A 20308-nucleotide genomic window follows, 5' to 3' on the forward strand; every position below is an offset into this window, starting at 1 on the left:
TCTTCCCTCTAAAATGAATAAGTAAAATCTTTAAAAAAAAAAAAAAAGGAAAGAAAATTAAATTGAATGGGGTGACATCAATCCATAAGAGTACATAGGTTTCAGGTAAACATCTCTATAGCATTTGAACTGTTGACTGTATGGTGTACTCATCCCCCAAAGTCAAATCATTTTCCGTCACCGTGTATTTGTCCCTCTTTACTCCCCTTCCCTGACCCCTTCCCCACAATCGCTGTCCCCTGGTAACCACTTCACTTTCATCTATGTCCACAGCATTTGTTTCTAAATTGCTTCTTCTCTCATTGTATAAACTATAATCAGGAAAACTATATTGATCTTATAGTAGTCTAAGTAAAACATAAAAAGGAATACAAATTTCCTGAATTAAAACATTTTTTAAAAACCTTATAATCATGGATCAAGTAGATTAATTCCGATCTCTGTTTTTAACCTCCCAGTATGTGACTTCATCATTAGTGAATGAAAGCGAGCACCTCTGGACGAGCACCTCTGGGTTTCATGGGTGCTGCATACCATACCAGCCTCCCAGACTCAGCAGGAACTGTCACCTAATTCAGCTCTGACCCAGGCAAAATAAATAAATAAATCCCAACAAACAGCCAGGCTTGGAGAGGAGCGTATAATTCACTAATTTATAAATTTCTTATTACTGTTTTTATCTGAAATGAACTTTATCTTATATTACCTGTGACTATAATTTCACCAAAGTCTGTCTCAAGGGTCTTATATTTTATGTAGAAAAATATAAAAACAATCTGAAGTGTTTCCAGAAAATATTTCAAAAGAAGGAAGTATGGTTAAATGTAATAAAGCATAGATTCGTTTTAATGCCAATAGCCGTGAATCTAAAAATACTTTTATGCTCTTAGGTTTCCTATGTCTCTGGCTGACACATCAGCACCCCATCTGCATGAGCATTCCCCTGGTGTGGCCGTAGGAAAGAGCAGGATGTCTGCAGAGCCAGGAAGCAGCCCCAGCACAGCCAGTTTCCAAAGGAGCAGCAACACTTCCAAAAAGAGTGTCGATGACAGCAGATCTCCAGGTTCCTGCAGTAGTTTAAGTACATACTATGATTATTCAGAAGACTTTGTCTCTGTATGTTCAGAAACAGCCGCTAGTGGAAATTTAGAGAAACCTGTGGTGAAGGAAAAAAAGGAGAAGACAAACTACGCTTCCAAAATCTCCCACCCTAAAGGTAGGAAGCACAAGGTATCAGCCTAGGCCTAGTATGTGGTTATGATGCCGTTATTTAATGCACAGCTACTTGAAGTGGCCCACATTCAGGTTTTTTCCATACTGTAAATGTGTATTATAAGTGAAGTTTCATAGGAGGAATTAGGAAATAGAGAAATGAAGAATTAGTACAAAGGATTGAGCTCTGCTTGTGGCCCTTCCCTTGAGCAGGATGGACTTTACATAGCAGACCAGGGCTGTGCTCTGTGCAGAACTTTGAAGACTTGGAATTTAGACAACTTCCACAGATGACTTATTTTTAGGAAGCTAGCTAAAATGCTCATGTCCTCAATAAATGATGACAGAATTTTTTAAAAAAAGATAATTACAAAATAACAGAAAGTTAGGTTTAAAACATGATCACAAGCCCTCTTGCACAGCTTACCCTACTGGAGCCTACTAGTGTGGTTGGTTCCATTTTTAGTTAACAGATGGCCTTGCCACAGAGTACCACAATACCCCTTACCTTTCATCTTAGCTGAAGAATTATGGTTTGGATCACCAATGAAATCTAAATCTCAACAGCCCAAGAAGATGGTGTCCAGGTCTGGTGAGGTATACTGGCAAAGATAATCCTTTGAAACAGAGGTGGCTCAAAGGCTGTTGTTAATGTCATTTCCTTTTGGATTGCAGAAGTCCCAACATCGACTCCTAACTGTCTGAATTGGAATTAGCTTTGTGATAGCTTTGCTCTTCTCACTCCCTGTCTCTCTGCCCAGACTGTGAATACTTCCTTCCAGCCTGGCAATCCAGGGCTTATAAATATTGCTTATGTTAGAAATAGCCGAGATTTTTTTTTCCACTGTGACCATGAGAACTGCCATTAGTCAGTCAATAGCTGGAAAATAACTAAGAGCCTGCATGTGTGGGACACATCTGTCACATTTACCCAATATCTGTCACCCTATCCTGACAAGGACCCTCTGTGCCAGTTCTGGGTCATCTAGAATCTTCAATTTCCCTTCTTCCTTGCTAGAGAGCAGGAATTCTTAATTGAAGACCCATGCGTGTGAACCACATGAAATTCTACACATTGTTTGTGTAGAATTGTGAACTTGCATTTGTGAACTCTTCTACGGAGAAAGGCCCATCACTTTCAGCAGATTCTCAAGAGGTTAGAAGCCCCTTCTCTAGAAGGTGGAGTCCCACACCCAGTGGCAAGGCCCACAGCAGATGAAAAGCCCAGCACCTTGTCTGACCGTGGTACTCTGGAATTTGGAAGAGATTGTCATAACAGAACATATATCCTGGTTAGCTTCTACAGTTACACAATCCCTACACCACATTTGAAATTTATAAAACTCGGAAAACCAAACATTTTTTATCTTTGGCACCAAAACTGATCTGGCAACAAAAATCTGATCTGAACTGACATGAGAGTGATCTTTATTTATTTCACTTAGTGTGAATACTCATATCTATTTCACCAAAAAAAAATTATTTGATTAAAGTGTGCTGTCCCAAACCTGCTGGGATGGAAGCACTGTGGAAAATACCATGCGTGCACCTAAAACACTCCCAGTTCAGAAACAGCATGCACCATGGATCTGTGACAGGGTCATGGATCTAAAGGCTGCATTTTCTATTGAGTCCACACTTTTGTAGGACTATGCAAGGAGGCAGTAAGAGTTTTAAAGATTTCCTACAAGAAACAAACTGCATTTTGAGTCCTAAGCACCTTATAGTTGAACTCATTCGTTCCACAGATATTTATTGTGTGTCTTATGCAAGTTACCTCTTCATCAGTTGGGAGCAAGCCAAATGGATTCAGTCACCTGATAGTACACTAGAATTCTAAAGGGGACTCTCTTGTGTATGAACACTAAAATTACTTGAAATATTGGGTGCATCTGTAACTCAAATTATGTGTCCCTGAGGATCCTTATGCCAGTGTATCATGAACTTAAAACACTTGTGACATCAAGCTGTGTCCCAGCTTAATAAATGTTTCCTTGGTTTATCCTTTTATTTTTATTTTATTTTATTTTTGTTCCCTCACATCTCATGTTTTGATCTCATGTTTTGCAAGTGTTTTCCAAAGAAACTTTTTTTTTGTTGTACTTTTCTGAAGCTGGAAACGGGGAGAGACAGTCAGACAGACTCCCGCATGCACCTGACCGGGATCCACCCCGCATGCCCACCAGGGGGCGACGCTCTGCCCACCAGGGGGTGATGCTCTGCCGCGACCAGAGCCACTCTAGCGCCTGGGGCAGAGGCCAAGGAGCCATCCCCAGTGCCCGGGCCATCTTTGCTCCAATGGAGCCTTGGCTGCGGGAGGGGAAGAGAGAGACAGAGAGGAAGGAGGGGGTGGGAGGTGGAGAAGCAAATGGGCGCTTCTCCTATGTGCCCTGGCCGGGAATTGAACCGGGTCCCCCACACACCAGGCCGATGCTCTACCGCTGAGCCAACGGGCCAGGGCCTGTTTTCCAAAGAAACTTAAGCAGCAAGTAATTAACATAATTCTAACCCAAAGGAAAGAGGCTTACTGTTTTAGCCAGTGTGACCACTTCTCAAGTGGGTATTGTGTCTGTTCACCTTTCCCATTTGTTGAAAGTAGATGTCTGACCCTCAGGGGCTGGGAGCACTGGACTAGAAACCACCAAGGGAGAGCTGGAACTTCCTAAAGAGTAATAACATCAGAGATCATGTTCAATTCTACCTTAGAGAAGGAATTTTATGGCAGAAAAATATAGGAAAAAAATTATAAGGATGAAATGAGTTCAATTTGATAGGATTTTTTGCTTTGGTCAAGTATTGGAGATTTACCTAAATCAATGTAAAAAGCAAGCAATATATTTCTACAATTTAATTTACAAAAATTGATTATTTCCTCTTTTTGTAGACAATGTATTCAGTAGTCTTTCAGTTATATGAATATCCTTTTCTGCTACGTTTTGTCAATACAGTGCCAACATGTGTGATAGTGTTCAAAATATTGGTATACTGAAAAAGAAGTTATTTTACTGCATTTGATTGCTGGGGCCCCTTTTGCCCTGTTGTCTGTAGTTGGGTGTAGGTGAAAGACCTCAGGTAATGTTGGAGAGATACCCTCGCCAACAGACTAACACTGGGAGGTGTGGAGAACAGAAAGGGAAAAAGCCTTCCCTTTGGCCCTCTTCTTCCCCTGGCCCTTGGCAGAAGTGGGCGTCTCTATCAGGTGAAATACAGTGTTACCTGGAAGAGAGAGAACCTGGTGAAGGGCAGGCCAGCAGAGGTGAGTGGGAACACAGCTCAGGATAAGGAGTAGAACCAGACTGAGGGTGGGGAAGGCCTCGAGACTAGAACGAGATACTGAAACCAAAGAGGAAAAGATGAGGTGAAGGGACTAGCTCAGGCCAGGGAGGACAGGGCTAGGAGGACACTACCTCTTTCAACAGGAGGGGTTGGGCGCAAGGGTCACCCAAGAATGGCAGAAGTTGGAGCTGGTGAAGTATGAGCGCAGGCACATTCTGGAAACTGTTCCGAAGAGAATGTGGCCTTGTAAGTGATGTAAAAAGTACCTTTTTGGTTAACTATGGGCTTAAATGTATGTTTTTTTTTGTTGGTTTTTTTTTTACTTTTCTGAAGCTGGAAACAGGGAGAGACAGTCAGACAGACTCCCGCATGCGCCCGACCGGGATCCACCCGGCACGCCCACCAGGGGGCGATGCTCTGCCCATCCGGGGCGTCGCCATGTTGCGACCAGAGCCACTCTAGCGCCTGAGGAAGAGGCCACAGAGCCATCCCCAGCGCCCGGGCCATCTTTGCTCCAATGGAGCCTTGGCTGCGGGAGGGGAAGAGAGAGACAGAGAGGAAGGAGAGGAGGAGGGGTGGAGAAGCAAATGGGCGCTTCTCCTTTGTGCCCTGGCCGGGAATTGAACCCGGGTCCTCCGCACGCTAGGCCGACGCTCTACCGCTGAGCCAACCGGCCAGGGCCTTAAATGTATGTTTTTGACAATTAATTTGAGTGTTTTCTCTCAGTGGTTTAAAATTATAAGTGTTCTAAGAGTAATTTAATTATTGAGCTAAATCTTTACTTATATGAAATGGGATAGAAATTGTAAGTTTTACCCTTATTGTGGGTAGGTTAGGATAATAATATATAAAATCATTAAGAAGTAAACCCTATTTTAATTTTCCATGAGCTTTTTAGTTATATAAGTCTACATGGTGTATATACTGTCCATTGGTTCTCTATCACTCACACGCCAAGTGCTATGTTTACCTTTCTAAAGCAACCTGGCTCATCCTCTTGGCCCTCCCCAGGAGGATAGACAGGAAATTTCATCTCAGCTGTGTTTGAGGAATGGAGGGAATATGGAGGGCCTTACACAGACAAGAATATTTGAGGAAAAGCCTGTGGTCCTTTATTTTCATCACTAATGTGTTCTTTGTCCAAGTCCCATGTGATCTTTAAAAGGCTGACACTTAAAAGCACTCATGCCCTTCTGAGCACATTCCCATGTGTGGCCTGGGCCAGTGCTCCCACAGCTGTGGAGATTAGCCCCAGGCACCCACTCATTCTGATTCTCCTACCCTCCAGTCACTTGAGCATACCCGAGACAGGTCCTAACTGCCCACGTGACCCCAAAGCTGGAGACATTACAAGTTGGAAGACAAGCTCAGTCACTTTAGGTATGGCCTAGAACATGACAGCCACTGCTTTAAATCTGACTTGGTCCATATGACCTGGGCCCAGAGCTAGTTAAGTGGTGAGACAGAACCCAGGTCCATGTGCCTATGCCATTGCCCCATATCCATATGCCTTTGCGTAACATGAATGTATGTATAAGTGTCCATCTGTGTATATAAGCTTATGTGTGTGTGTGCCTACCCAGGACCCCAGTTATTCAAGTGGCTTTGACACAGGCACCTTTTTACTGGCCTTCTAGCAGGTGTCACAGTGTCTGGCCTACTATGCTTTCCAATTTTCAGTGCACTCAAGAACTGATTTGAAAATACTCAAACACTCAATCAGAGCCCCTACAAAATTGTTGGAAAATAAATGCCATTGGGGACATAGTTGTAAAATCAGTTCATGAATTATTATTATTATTATTATTATTATTTTAATTGAGAGCGACAGAGACACAGAGAGGGACAGATAGAAACAGAGACAGGAAGGAGAGAGATGAGAAGCATCAATTCTTCATTGCAGCACTTTAATTGTTCATTGATTGCTTTCTCATATGTGCCTTGACCAGGAGGCTACAGCCAAGCCAGTGACCCCTTGCTCAAGCCAGTGACCTTGGGCTCAAGCCAGCGAGCATGGGGTCATGTCTATGATCCCACACTCAAGCCAGAAATCTCACGCTCAAGCTGGTGAGCCCGCACTCAAGCCAGAGAAGCCTGCACTCAAGCTGGTAACCTTTGGGTTTTGAACCTGGGTCCTCTACATCCCAGCCCAACACTTTATCCACTGCACCACCACCTGGTTAGGCTCATGAATTATTATTTTTTAGGGGTTTTTTTGTTTTTGTTTTTTTGTATTTTTCTGAAGCTAGAAACGGGGAGAGACAGTCAGACTTCCGCATGCGCCCGACCGGGATCCACCCAGCATGCCCACCAGGGGTCGATGCTCTGCCCCTCGGGGGCATCGCTCTGCCAAGACCAGAGCCACTCTAGCGCCTGGGGCAGAGGCCAAGGAGCCATCCCCAGCGCCCGGGCCATCTTTGCTCCAATGGAGCCTTGGCTACGGGAGGGGAAGAGAGAGACAGAGAGGAAGGAGAGGGGGAGGGGTGGAGAAGCAAATGGGCGCTTCTCCTGTGTGCCCTGGCCGGGAATCGAACCCGGGACTTCTGCATGCCAGGCCGACGCTTTACCACTGAGCCAACCGGCCAGGGCATGAATTATTGATTTAATATAGATACTGTGGTGGTGGTCAAATCTATGGGGTCTATCATAGCCAAGATGCAAATGCTTTATCCCCAGAAAGCACCCTCTGTTTTTTTTGGCTCATTGTTTCTTTCCTAGTCAGAATCACCTCTCCTATACCAAACATACTAAGCCATGTCTCAGGAGACGTGTGCATGCCTGGCCAAGACCCTAAGGTTAGAACTCCAGTGACCTTGACCATGACATTTTCTTCTTTCTCCACAATGAGCACCAGATATATTAGATTCTAGAATCCAGACTCAATCTCTCTCTCTCTCAGAATATAGAGACACTAATATGTACACAGGCACACACACACATAAGCTTATATACACAGATGGACACTTATACATACATTCATGTCACGCAAAGGCATATGGATATGGGCAGTGGCATAGGCACATGGACCTGGGTTCTGTCTCACCACTTAACTAGCTGTTTGCCCATTGACAGGTGACATCACTAAGTATCAGTTTCTTTCATTTTTAAAATGGAATAACAATACAGTGATATTGCCCATACATTTCACATACTCAAATTCAATTACATGAGCATGGTGCTTATAAATTTGCTATAATATTGTTTGGAAACATTTTAAATCTCTGAATACAAGACCCCTAACTACTTTATTCAGTGCTAATCCAAAATAACAGAGGAAAAATGGTCTTTGTTAAATTTATTGAGAAATGGAATATCTATATATTCTCTAAGAAATGTAGTGTCTTTTAAAGGGTCTTTATGAACATAAGAGGTCTCCATGTTACACTCTAATTACCTCCTGACCTATTGTTAGAAGAATTACATTAGATAATCTATATAAAGTATTTATTTAGTCCAATATCTAACATATAGTAAGCACTTAATGAATGTGAACTATTATCATGAGTTTTAGTTTAGCTTTATAAAATAAATAAGTACAGGTTTCAGAGTCAAAGAATACCTGGTTTTCAATCCACTATGTCACTTTGAAGTATATAACATTGGACAAACGACTTAAAATGTCTAGCTATAAAATTGACTACTACTGACCTTAAAGAATTGTGTTAAATTGGGTATCTATATATACAAAGCACCTTGCCTAAGCATGGATATTCATTAAATGTTAGTTCTTTCCCCTTCTTGTTGTCATGAGAATGTATATCAGTGCAGGAGAGGGGTGGTATACAAATATTCATATATATATGCATATCTATATCTATATATCTATATATCTATATATATATATATTGCTAGTAACAGACTGGATTATCTGCTTAACAGGCCAAAAGGAAATCTCAGTTGGAAAAAAGCACAAATGGAACATATCCTCTTTAAATTCTAAAATTGATATGATTACCCAAAGAAGAAATGCTATGACTTGTCGCCTACTCTCAGCAAGGTTTCGTGACATTAAAGAACTAAAAAACCAATTAACTGATATAAATCATAAAGTTGAAGCTGCAGTCATAGAAAACCAATTTTTGAAACAACTTCAGATTAGGTACTTGAAAGCTATCGAAAAATACGAGACTTCACAAAATAATGTACCTCAGATTATGGTTAAACACCAGAATGAAGTTAAAAATTTACGGCAGCTAATTAAGAAATCCAAAGAAAAGGAAAGAAGTGTGTCTAGGAAACTTAGAGAAACCAACAGTGACTTACTGAAGACCAGAGACATCTTTCAGGCCCTAAAAACACTTTCTGAAGACAAAAGTCTTGCAGAGATGGAAGAACTTACTCAAAGATTGGCTATTCTTGAAACAAAAATGGAGGCAAATGACCAAAAAGCACAGGTCTGTATCTCAGAGGCCTAAAAATGTTAGGTTCCAGAATTAATACAGAGGGGTGCATGTTCACATTTGCCCCTGCATAATGACAGCTTGCCTTGCCCTACAGGCCTTCACACTAATGCTGTGGCCCAGCAGGAGGCAGGGGTCGGGCGAGGGCAGGAGTAGGGCAGGGGCAGGAGGCTTGAGGGAAAGACAGAAACAGCTCAGATTTGTAAATGTCCCTTGGGTTATAGTGAGCAAGCATGAGGCTCTTTATCTGAAAATGACTGTTCCCTGTAGGGGAGATTTTTCACATGCTGAAAAGGTTGTATTGCTGTGCTGGGTTTTACTGTCTTAGAAACCCACCCTCTGCATCAAAATCTTATTAAAACACCACTCCCCTCAAAGCCTCACAGTGCATGTCCTCACCCCTTTTCCTTGCATCCTCCCCCATCAGTGTGTCCAGTCACCAGCACATAGACAGTGTTGGTATTTTAATTTTATTTATTTTTTTTTTTTTTCATTTTTCTGAAGCTGGAAACAGGGAGAGACAGTCAGACAGACTCCCGCATGCGCCCGACCGGGATCCACCCGGCACGCCCACCATGGGGCGAAGCTCTGCCCACCAGGGGGCGATGCTCTGCCCATCCTGGGCGTCGCCATGTTGCGACCAGAGCCACTCTAGTGCCTGAGGCAGAGGCCACAGAGCCATCCCCAGCGCCCGGGCCATCTTTGCTCCAATGGAGCCTTGGCTGCGGGAGGGGAAGAGAGAGACAGAGAGGAAAGCGCGGCGGAGGGGTGGAGAAGCAAATGGGCGCTTCTCCTGTGTGCCCTGGCCGGGAATCGAACCTGGGTCCTCCGCACGCTAGGCCGATGCTCTACCGCTGAGCCAACCGGCCAGGGCCGACAGTGTTGGTATTTTAGATCATACTCCTGGGCACAGAGAGGAAAAGGAATGAAAATAACTGAAGAAATGAATAGATTGACTTTCCTCAATGATGCGTGGTTGTCCAAAGCTTGGGGATTCCATTTGAGACGTGATTTGGAAGAACACATTAATTATATTGAGAAGTCTGCCTACCCTGGCCAGGCAGTGGCACAGTGGATAGAGCATTGGACTAGGACACAGAGGACCCAGGTTCAAAACTCCCAGGTCGCCAGCTTGAGTGTGGGATAATCTGGCTTGAGTGTGGGATCATAGACGTGACCCCATGGTTGCTGGATTGAGCCCAAAGATGGCTGGCTTGAAGCCCAAGGTTGCTGGCTTGAGCAAGGGGGTCACTCGCTCTGCTGTAGCCCCCTTGTCAAGGCACATATGAGAAAACAGTCAATGAACAACTAAGACGCCACAACAAAGAATTGATGCTTCTCATCTCTCTCTCTTCCTGTCTGTTCCTATCTGTTCCTCTCTCTGTCTCTCTCTGTCTCTCTCTCTCTCTCTGTATGTCACAAAAAAAAGAAAAAGAGAAGTCTGTGCATTATTATCAGATAGTTTTTTTATCTCTTCAGATATAAATATATAAATGGAATTAATTTGCTGTTTAATTTCTTACTACTTGATGGTAAGAGACCAGTATTTTTTATGATCTTGAAATAATTAGAAATTATCAATCCACTTCATCCACTTTTTAAGTCTCAGTTATTTCTTTTTTGGTAAAATACTCCTCTATTTTCAAAGGGTTTTCTCAGCTAAAATGGATATGTGAGCTATACAAAATAATGAGCAACCTTATTTTCACTCACACAAATACGATACCAAAGTTCTCTTAGGTAGCCTTTTAGCTAATATTGGATCCATCTTGGCATCTGTCATGGAAAAGTATATGTATTTTTATCTCACCTACATATTTTTACATATACATGTTTTCATATCTATAAGCAAAACAAAAAGCCTTCAAGAATTAAGTATTTTCTTATCAGAAGCCCTTGGTTGTATGGGAAATTCCACTGGGTTGTAGGGCACTTGCAGGGGAAAAATGTTTGTGGGCCAAAACATGTAAATTTTGTTTTAATGTTAATATTTCAAGGAATGGAGTTTTTAAGTTATTATTTTATCATTTTAGTTTACCATATTTCCTACTTCCCTATCATGAGAAGGTATTAATATTATAATAGGGAAAAGCATACTTTATGGGGGAAAAAACAACAAAGAAAAGGCCTTAGGCCAAGACTCTGTCAAAGTCCTGATCAAACAGTTCTTTGGTGAAATAGTGCTCATTCCAGAGAGGGGGACATGTAACAGCAAGTCCTGTGTGTAGATGGTGATAGTGCTAAATCAACTGATTTCATTATCTGTGGTGGCTCCCTGAGACTATTATAACTTCCAGTCCCAGTTGTCAGAAATGCGGTCCATGTTGGTCTCCTCTGCTGGACAACCCTTAGAAAGAGAGGCTTGAAAGATTTTTTAAAAATTGACTTTAAGGCAGGGTGGCAGAGAGAGAGAAACATAGATTTGTTGTTCCATTTATTTTTGCATTCATTGGTTGTTTCTCGTACGTGACCTGACCAGGGATCGAACCTGCAAAATTGGCATATTAGGACAATGCTTTTACCAACTGAGCTAGCTTGAAAGATTTTTAAACAATACATCAGGTCATCAAACAACGTTCTTTTGTTCAATGTCATTTCATTATAACATTGATGAAAAAAACAAACAAAACATTGATTCCTGGCCAGTGCCACTCTCTCTGAGAAGTTTGAATTTTCTCCCTATGGCTGTGTGGGTTTTTCTCTGGGGGCTCTGGTTTTCTCCCACATCCCAAAGATGTGCATATAAGGGGAATCAGTGTGTCTACCTTGTCTGAGTGTGAGAGTGCCCTGCACTGGAAAGGTGCCCTATGGCACCAGATGGATCCCATCTGGTACCCTGACCTGCCAGGAGAAGCATCAGCCACCAACAACCCTGAAATGGAATCAGCAGGTTGGAAAAGAATTATCTGGTTTTTATTCATCTTTCTTAAATGTATGATATGTATAGTTCACATTTATTTCAGTGTTTAATATTAGAAATGTTATAGGTCTTTAAAGGTTTGGTGATGTTTTTATAACCAGAAATATGCCACAGGCACTTAACTCTATATCAACTGGCCTAAGGTAACATTGGTTTTGTTATATATCATTCACTTAAAATCACAGCTTCCAAGAACCTACTGACCACATTCAATGAGGACTTACTGTACACTATGCCAAGTTAGCAGAATACTTCATATCAGCAAAACTGCTTAGGTTTAGTAAAGTGTGACATTAATTGTATTTCTTGATTTTCAGAACCTGTTCAAAAAATGTTTTTACCAAAGTTCAGAATATAAAAAACATTAAGTTCAAAACATGATATTTATTTTCTAGAGTTATGATCTGGGATTTTGGCTTTTTGTGGTTCTATTTAGTTCTACTATATGTACCCCATACGAGCTATCGCTGAAATTGGGTTTAAAATGTGTACTTCTTATAAATGTAATTAGTTCCATTAAAATTTGAATTTTTAATAAAACTACACTGGTTACAGAATAGTTGAAATATATACTGTTTTCAGAGCTTGGAGAAACAACTGAGAATGAACAGTAAAGCTTTTAATTGGCAGTTGGCCATCGAGAAGCAGAAGACTTTAGCTACCCAAACAACTAAGAAGACTCTGCAAATAGAGATCAGACACCTTCAACAAAAACTTAAGGTACTTCTTTTAAAGCAAAATGTAACAAAATTTGTGAAATTCTGCTTCCCAAATTGTCAGAGCTATTAATGCCTATTATATCTTTAAATCATTTAACTTCAGGAATATGTTTCTCAAATTCACTTTTTTCCCTGCAACCATATGAACAGATAGAGGATCTGAAATTATTAAGATGCTTTAGCAGCCTGGTAAATGTATATTTAATTGAAAAATGTAAAGCTCTGTTCTATGCCTTGATAGGACTTCCTATTATTTTTATTTCATCACAGGAAATAATAGTATTTTATTATATATATATTATATATAATAGCTATTATATATAATAGCAAAATACAATAGTATTTTGCTAACATTTTAGTGGAACCAAAAGTAAGTTTTTAAATTTTAAAATTAACATTTTAGGCCTGACCTGTGGTGGCGCAGTGGATAAAACATCGACCTGGAAATGCTGAGGTCACCGGTTCGAAACCCTGGGCTTGCCTGGTCAAGGCACATATGGGAGTTGATGCTTCTAGCTCCTCCCCCCTTCTCTCTCTCTCTGTCTCTCTCTCTCCCTCTCTCTGTCCTCTCTAAAAATGAATAAATAAATAAATAAATTTAAAAAATTAACATTTTAAAATAGAGTCCCACTTGTAAATATGCTTGCAAAACTGTCATCTAAAGTGTGCTTTAAAAATGAGAATTAAAAATATTTTTTCAGACTTTTGCTATGTTTCTTCCTTCCAGCTTTCTAAAATGCCCAACAGGTTGGAAAAACTACATAAGACACTTAAGAAATATAATTCTTTCAAGCCTCAATCAGTACCTCTAAGCTTAATTCTTTAAGACAAGAACATTGTCAGGATAAGTGGGGAATTCCAATTTCCCAGGAGCCTTGAGAGTGCACAGAGGCAGGGGAAGAGTATTAGGGAAGAAAGTTGGATATAAATTCCCCTTTCTTCTCTGAGGTCTCAGGAAAATTCAGAAAAGAATATGCCAATAAATAGGCATGACCATAGCAACCAGCTTAGACATCTAACAGGAAAAGTTTTAAGATCCACTGGTCAAAGCAAACACACACACACACACACATGAGATACAATCAGGGAATTTTAAAATAAATTTTGTGCTTTCACATGTAGCCACATGCACACATATAAATAGTATGTAGTCGTTTAAAAACAATTTTGACAGGAGAAATACCTAATGAAATGCTTAATGAAAAGGAAGATACAAAATTCTATATACAATAAATCCAAATTTATTTTTTAAAATAAAAGTTAAAAAATCTCTACACAATGTATTTCTGGGCATCTGTAAAAAGAAATGAGGACTCTGCCCTAGCCGGGTAGCTCAGTTGGTTATTGGCTTTCCCAATATGCCAAGATTGTGGGTTTGATCCCCAGTCAGAGCACATAAAAGCAGCAGCCAATGAATTCATAATAAGTGGAAGAACAAACTGATATTTTTCTGTCTCTACCTTCCTCCTTCTCTAAAATCAAATTTTTAAAAAATTAAGTATTTTTTATGTCAGGAATGGTATGTAATGATAAGGCCTATTTCTTTTTCTGCTAGAATTATAGATTTTATTCAAAGAATACTGAATTCAAATTGTTTTTAGAAGAAATCAAGGGTGCTAAAAGCAAGTATTTATACAGAAATTGATATTGTGGTTCTCTTTAGGAGATGGATCGAGAGCTTGAAATTAAAAACATCTACAGTAATCGAATTCTGAGAAATTTACATGACAAAGAGGATTATCCAAAAGGTATATTTTAGTTATTTTTCCTCAAAATCTATTCTTAAGTATCTAGTCAGATTTTCCTAACTTATATCAACAAAATAATGGATGTTTTTTAAAATCTTTTATTAAGCATTTAAACATTTTGTGATGCTAGAACAATAATGAAACTGTGCTATGGTAAAACAGCAAGGAAAATAGAAATATGTTCCTGCTTTCCCACCTGCTGCTCAGTCCTGGGTGTTCTTCCTTCAGGTAGAATGACAGGAGAATTTTTCAGCTTGAAGCAAAGTGCCTGCCAAATATTGAACTTTCTAAGAGTATCTATTAGCCAGGGAGTGGATTTAAAAATCAACTTTAGCCTGACCAGGCAGTGGTGCAGTGGATATAGCATCAACTTGGGATGCTGAGGACCCAGATTTGAAACCCCAAGGTCACTGGCTTGAGCGCAGGCTCATCCAGCTTGAGCACAGGGTTGCTGGCTTGAGCATGGATCATAGACATGAATCCATGGACACTGGCTTGAGCCCAAAGGTCGCTGGCTTGAAGCCCAAGGTCACTGGCTTGAACCCAAGGTCACTAGCTTGAGCAAGAGGTCACTGGCTCTGCTGTAGCCCCCTAGTCAAGGCACATATGAGAACACAATCAATGAACAGCTAAGATGCAGCAACGAAGAATTGATGCTTCTCATCTCTTTCCCTTCCTTTCTGTCTGTCCCTACCTGTCCCTCTCTCTGTCTCTCTTGCTAAAAAAAAATCAACTTTATTTAGCCACAGTTTACTTACTAAATTGCACCCATTTGAAGCATGCAATTCAATGGATTTTGACAAATGCATATTTATTCCCATGTAACCACCACCGCAGTCAAGACATGACACATTTCCACCTCCTGAGGAAGTTCCCTCATGCTCCCTTTGTGCTCAGTAGTCCCCCATCCCTGGTCTGAGAGCACTGCTGAGTCCCTTCTGTCACAACAATGTAGTTTGCCTATTCTAGAACTTGGTATAAATGAAATCATAAGTGGCTACTCTTCTATGTATGGCTTCCTTTGTCCAGCATAATGTTTTCTGAGATTCATCATGTTGCTGCTACTATCATTAGTTTGTACCTTTCGTTCCTGAGTAACAGCTTTTCCTTCAAGACAAGATGTACTTACCTTCCGCCCACAAGAGCTCCCAGCGTAACATTTTGTTCCAAAGAGACACAATAGGAACCCTCACGCTGTTTTAGTAGAAGTAACCATGAGTTTACTTTTAAAGGCAACAACCTCAAATTTCCCTGCCTTTTTTTTTTTTTTTTTTTTTTTTTCTTTTCTTTTTTTTTTTTTTTTTTTTTTTTGCCTTTGGTTTATAATCCAGAATAAAGCCAGCAGAGATACTGGTAAAATTTTAAAAATGGGGTCACTTACATTGAATGGTACTTCAGGGAAAGGGCGGTCTACACCTTAGCCTGGGCCATCTAACCATTGGTAAGCAGGAATCCTGACATGGGATGGCAGTGCTTGCTCTCACAACTGAATGTCTAAATTCTGAATCCCATCTGCAAGCAAGGACAGCCATGTCCTCAAACAGCAACCCAGATGCATCTGAATGCCTGCTTGCTTCGGATATGACCCCTGGGACACCCATAACTTTTGCAGTCCAAAATCAGACCAAACAAGTAAAATTGCAGGGGACAGATGATAGTGGCAAATGTTACACATATATTGAAAATTTTTAGGAAATATCTAGTGTACTTTGTTCTATTATATTGCAAAATGTCAGTTATACTTAAAATCAAAATTGCTTCTAAATGTCAGATTGCTTCTTATATATAATGTACCTATTCTGTAGCTTCGTCAACAAAATCAGTACAAGCAGACAGGAAAAGTATTTCATTTGCAAGTATGAGACACCAGGCAACCCAAAAATCAGAAGATATTCCATCTTTGGCAACTAAGGTACAGCAAATTCAAAATCTTGCAACATCTAATTAAACATAGACTCTTTACAAAAATAGGCTACAGTTACTTGTTCTATAAAAAAAAAAAGTATTTGTATTCATTGAATGAAATACAATTTAAAATTAATCTGTACCCAAAAGATGAGGTTTTGATACTTTTTGAATTCTAGGGTACAACAACAACAGGAAACAGTACTGTTAAAGAAAAATCAACTGATATAGTCCCTGTAATTCCTCACTATATTAGTACACTACCAATCCAAAAGGATCCTAAGAGAAAACATGAAGGTAACAACTTTTAAGTCTTGTTTATTCATATTTTATTTTTGTAAGTTGTGAATTACTGTATGTCTATATATAAAAGTATACATAAGGCCTGACCTGTGGTGGCGCAGTGGATAAAGCATCGACCTGGAATGCTGAAGTCGCCGGTTCAAAACCCTGGGCTTGCCTGGTCAAGGCACATATGGGAGTTGAAGTTTCCTGCTCCTCCCCCCTTCTCTCTCTCTCTCTCTCTCTCTCCTCTAAAATGAATAAATAAAAATAATTAAAAATAAATAAATAAAAAGTATACATAAGCCTGACCAGGTGGTGGCATAATGGATAATGTGTCAGCCTAGAACACTGAGGATCCAGGTTCAAAACCTCGAGGTTGCCAGCTTGAGCGCAGGCTCACCAGCTTGAGTGCAGGGTCGCCAGCTTGAGCACAGGATCATAGATATGACCCTATGGTCACAGATTTGAGCCCAAAGGTTGCTGGCTTGAGTAAAGAGTCACTGGCTTGGCTGGAGCCCACCCCCACTGGTCAAGGCACTTATGAGAAAGCAATCAATGAACAACCAAGGTGCCGCAACAATGAGTTGATGCTTCTCATCTCTCTACCTTCCTGTCTGTCTATCCCTGTCTGTCCCTCTCTCTATCTCACTAAAAATAAATAAATAAATATAGATATAGATATAAAAGTATACAAAAAAGACATATACCGCTCAAAGAATTGTTATAAAGTCAACACTGTGTAGCCACTAGCCATAAGAAATAGAACATTAGTGCCCCCTAGAACACACTGTGGGCCCTTTGTAGCCAAATTGCCCACCAAAAACAACCAAAATCTTCTATCTTATGCCAATTATTCATTCTCTTGCTTTGCCTCTCAATTCTCTATCCTTGTATGTATCCTTAAACAATGTGTTCAGTTTTGACAAGCTGAGAGGCATACCAAATCCAGCTGAGTAAAGGGGGACATTGCCACTAATGAAAACTAACTGAAGACTTCCAGGAAGGGATAAGCTGGACAGTCTCTGGCTTCAGCTTCCCTGAATGTACAAGGACCCAACCAGGGCGAGGATACTGCATTGTCCTGGGTGCAGAGAACCCATCATCAGAACACAGCATCTGACAGGGCTTCTCTGCAGATCCAGGAGAGAGAGGTTTGGGCAGTATGGGCTGCTCAGAACCTCCAGATCCCCAGAGCTCCCCTCCAGCTCTGTGGAGTAGGTCAGAGCAGAAGGCTTCCATGGGGTGAAATGAGAGCCCTCAGCTGACCCAGCACATGACAGACAGGGCAACATCTCCATCAGGCCACGGACCTGCTCACCTGGCATTTGCTGCCAGAGAGGTAGACAGAGGCAGGGGACTTGGTATGCTAGCCCTTAATGCTTAAGCCCCTTAGCCTCTGGACTGGTGGCCCTCTGCCTTCAGTGTGCAGCTGTCATCCGGGATCATCCTTCACCAGAAGAGCCAGATCTGCTCCCCTGGCGCCTGTGAAGGACAGGCAGGGGCAGGGGCAGGGGCCAGGGCCAGGGCCAGGGCCGGGGCCGGGGCTGGGCAGGATCCCAGTGCCATAACCCAGGCAAGGGATGATGGTAATCGGACTGGGGTTGGGAGCAGTGGAGGTGCACAATAAGCAATTTCACCTGTTGCCAAATTTTAATATTTGCATTAAGTATCATAGGGCATAATATTAACAATTATTCAGAATTAACCATATATCTTACTGGTTTCTTTGCTCACCACTAATTCTTGAAACATATTTATTCTCTTGCTAGAATTCATTTTTTAGTTACCTGGGGTATAAATAAATAGTTTTATTTCAGAATGTGTTCATGAGAGAAAATTTGCCAGCTCTTTGCACGTCCAACACTGCCCCCACCCTCCCTCACAAAGGACTGGCCATTCCCAATTATAAACAATGGCCTCATCTGATCAGTATGTTGGTGGTCACTATGGGCCTGTGCACCAGAACTCATGCAAGTCTGGGCCTGCAACAGACCTTTCCTCTGAAGAGGGGAGGGCTGAATACAGGGCTTCCTGCTGCCTGGGTGGACCAGAAAGGACAGCCCTTCTTCACACGGCCGGCCCACTCAACACACTGTGAAGTCTTCCCTGCCGGGGAATGTTCATCCACTTCATTCTTTACCACGAAAGCCCAGAATTCTACAGGCTGCATGTACCATCATTTATTTAGCCATGACCCTTCTGACAGACATTTAGGACGTTTTGCTGTTACCAAACTATCCTCAGCAACATCCTTATACTATGTATCCTTGTGCATTTTAGTAGGCTTTGGTTCTAGAAATAAAGTTAAGGCTAAGAATATATTCACTTAAAATTTTTATCAATACTGCCAAATTGCCATACCAATTTACACAAGACACCAATGAGGACAAAAGTTCCAATGACTTGCCAATTGGGTATGTGAAAAACACCCTCATTCTTTTAATTGGCACCACATCCAGCTAGCAGTGTTTGAACATCTAGTAATAACTTATTGGCAAGTTTTAGTTCTTTTATGAATATCCTTTTTCTTTTGGTTTCATGCTTCTTATTCATTTGGTATGTTGGAGAGTGCAAGGTTGTGTGCTTATTGATAGCCATAGTTTAGTGTTGAATACAGTGATTTTCTTACCTTTTTTGTCATTTTAATGCACTTATCAGGAGGTGTAAATAAATGTGGCAAGCATGCATGCCCTCTTGAAATAAAAGTCCGTTAATTTTAATGATCACTAAATCGACTATTTTTCTAATACAGATTTTTCAAAGGAAGAGGAACATTTGAAAGTACAAGCAGCTCTAGAGAATACTGGAAGAGAGAGAGAGAGAAAAGCAGACCAAGAGAAGAAAACCTCTTTAGATAAAGAACAAGAACTACCACCAAAAAGAACTCAAGCCATTCACCCTGAACAGGAAGGCAGGCAGGAACACGCTGCAGCAAAAGAAGGGCTTATAAAAAGTCTACAGATAAGTGACGTGGATATGGCACCGGATAACAACACTGCTCCAAATACCAAAATGCCCTTCAGACAGAGAAAACATTATTCATTCACAGAAGCGACTGAAAACTTGCACAACGGGCTCCCAGCTTCAGGTGCGCCGGCCAACCCGGGTGCCTGGCGATGTGGCCGTGGCACCGGCAGGCGGCGCTCCGGCGTGGAGGACCCGCGGCGCGAACCTTGCGTGAGCACCTACGAGCCTTCCTGCGCCAAGTCTTCCAGCACCAAAGCGAAAAAGGCAGCTTTCGGAGATAGGAAGCGCAGTCTGATGGAGGAACTGTTTGGATTAGGCTATGTTTTTAAAAATGACCAAGAAAGTACTGCTATGGAAGGGTCCGAGGAGGCTTGGAAATGTAAGATGTGTCAGCCGCCCCCAGCCCAGGCCTCCGCAGGCAACGCTTTTGGAGATTCTAACGTAACTGTGGTGAATTCTATTAAGTCATCTTCACCTATAGGGGAAAAATAAAAATAATTATCTAAATAGAACCGATAGTCTAATACATGCCGGTTTGAGATCCTGGTTCTTTTGTGCCTTTAATCTTGTAATTTTAGTGTGTGTGTGTGTGTGTGTGTGTTTTCAGTACATAAATTGACCTTGGATAACCGAAGTTTTGTTTTACTGCTAATCTAATTTTAAAAATCCATTGTCTATTAAACAATGATAAGATTTCAAATACAAAGTTATACTTTTTTTTCTAAAACTGAAACATCCATTATCCTTTGGAAGACTCATTGATTGTGGCATTCATATTCCACAGCACTCCATATTTCATCAGTTTGTTAGCCCAAGACTCACACATCTCATATATTGCATATAAGAATTTTAAAACCTTAAAACACAAAGCAGCTT

At 41.1% G+C, this 20308-nt stretch overlaps 1 protein-coding gene across 1 annotated transcript; it reads left to right on the top strand.

The window, feature by feature from the left end:
• The first annotated feature begins 882 nt into the window (after positions 1–882).
• On the top strand, positions 883–19924 carry LCA5L (lebercilin LCA5 like). Its single transcript, XM_066254439.1, has 7 exons — positions 883–1216; positions 8368–8882; positions 12391–12528; positions 14191–14275; positions 16081–16187; positions 16360–16477; positions 19218–19924. The coding sequence occupies exons 1-7, from the start codon at positions 898–900 to the stop codon at positions 19922–19924; spliced, it is 1989 nt and encodes a 662-aa protein (XP_066110536.1). The 5' UTR covers positions 883–897.
• Positions 19925–20308: the final 384 nt, after the last annotated feature.

This window comes from Saccopteryx bilineata, chromosome 2 (genome assembly GCF_036850765.1).
Source record: "Saccopteryx bilineata isolate mSacBil1 chromosome 2, mSacBil1_pri_phased_curated, whole genome shotgun sequence".
Lineage (NCBI taxonomy): Eukaryota > Metazoa > Chordata > Mammalia > Chiroptera > Emballonuridae > Saccopteryx > Saccopteryx bilineata.

What these genes read in the sequence shown, in the direction of transcription:
- LCA5L (XM_066254439.1), top strand. Translation starts at nt 898, where the DNA reads ATGTCTCTGGCTGACACATCAGCACCCCATCTGCATGAGCATTCCCCT. An exon ending in CAAAATCTCCCACCCTAAAG is followed by an intron (nt 1,217 to 8,367) that starts GTAGGAAGCACA and finishes TCTGCTTAACAG; the next exon opens with GCCAAAAGGAAATCTCAGTT. An exon ending in CAAAGAGGATTATCCAAAAG is followed by an intron (nt 14,276 to 16,080) that starts GTATATTTTAGT and finishes CCTATTCTGTAG; the next exon opens with CTTCGTCAACAAAATCAGTA.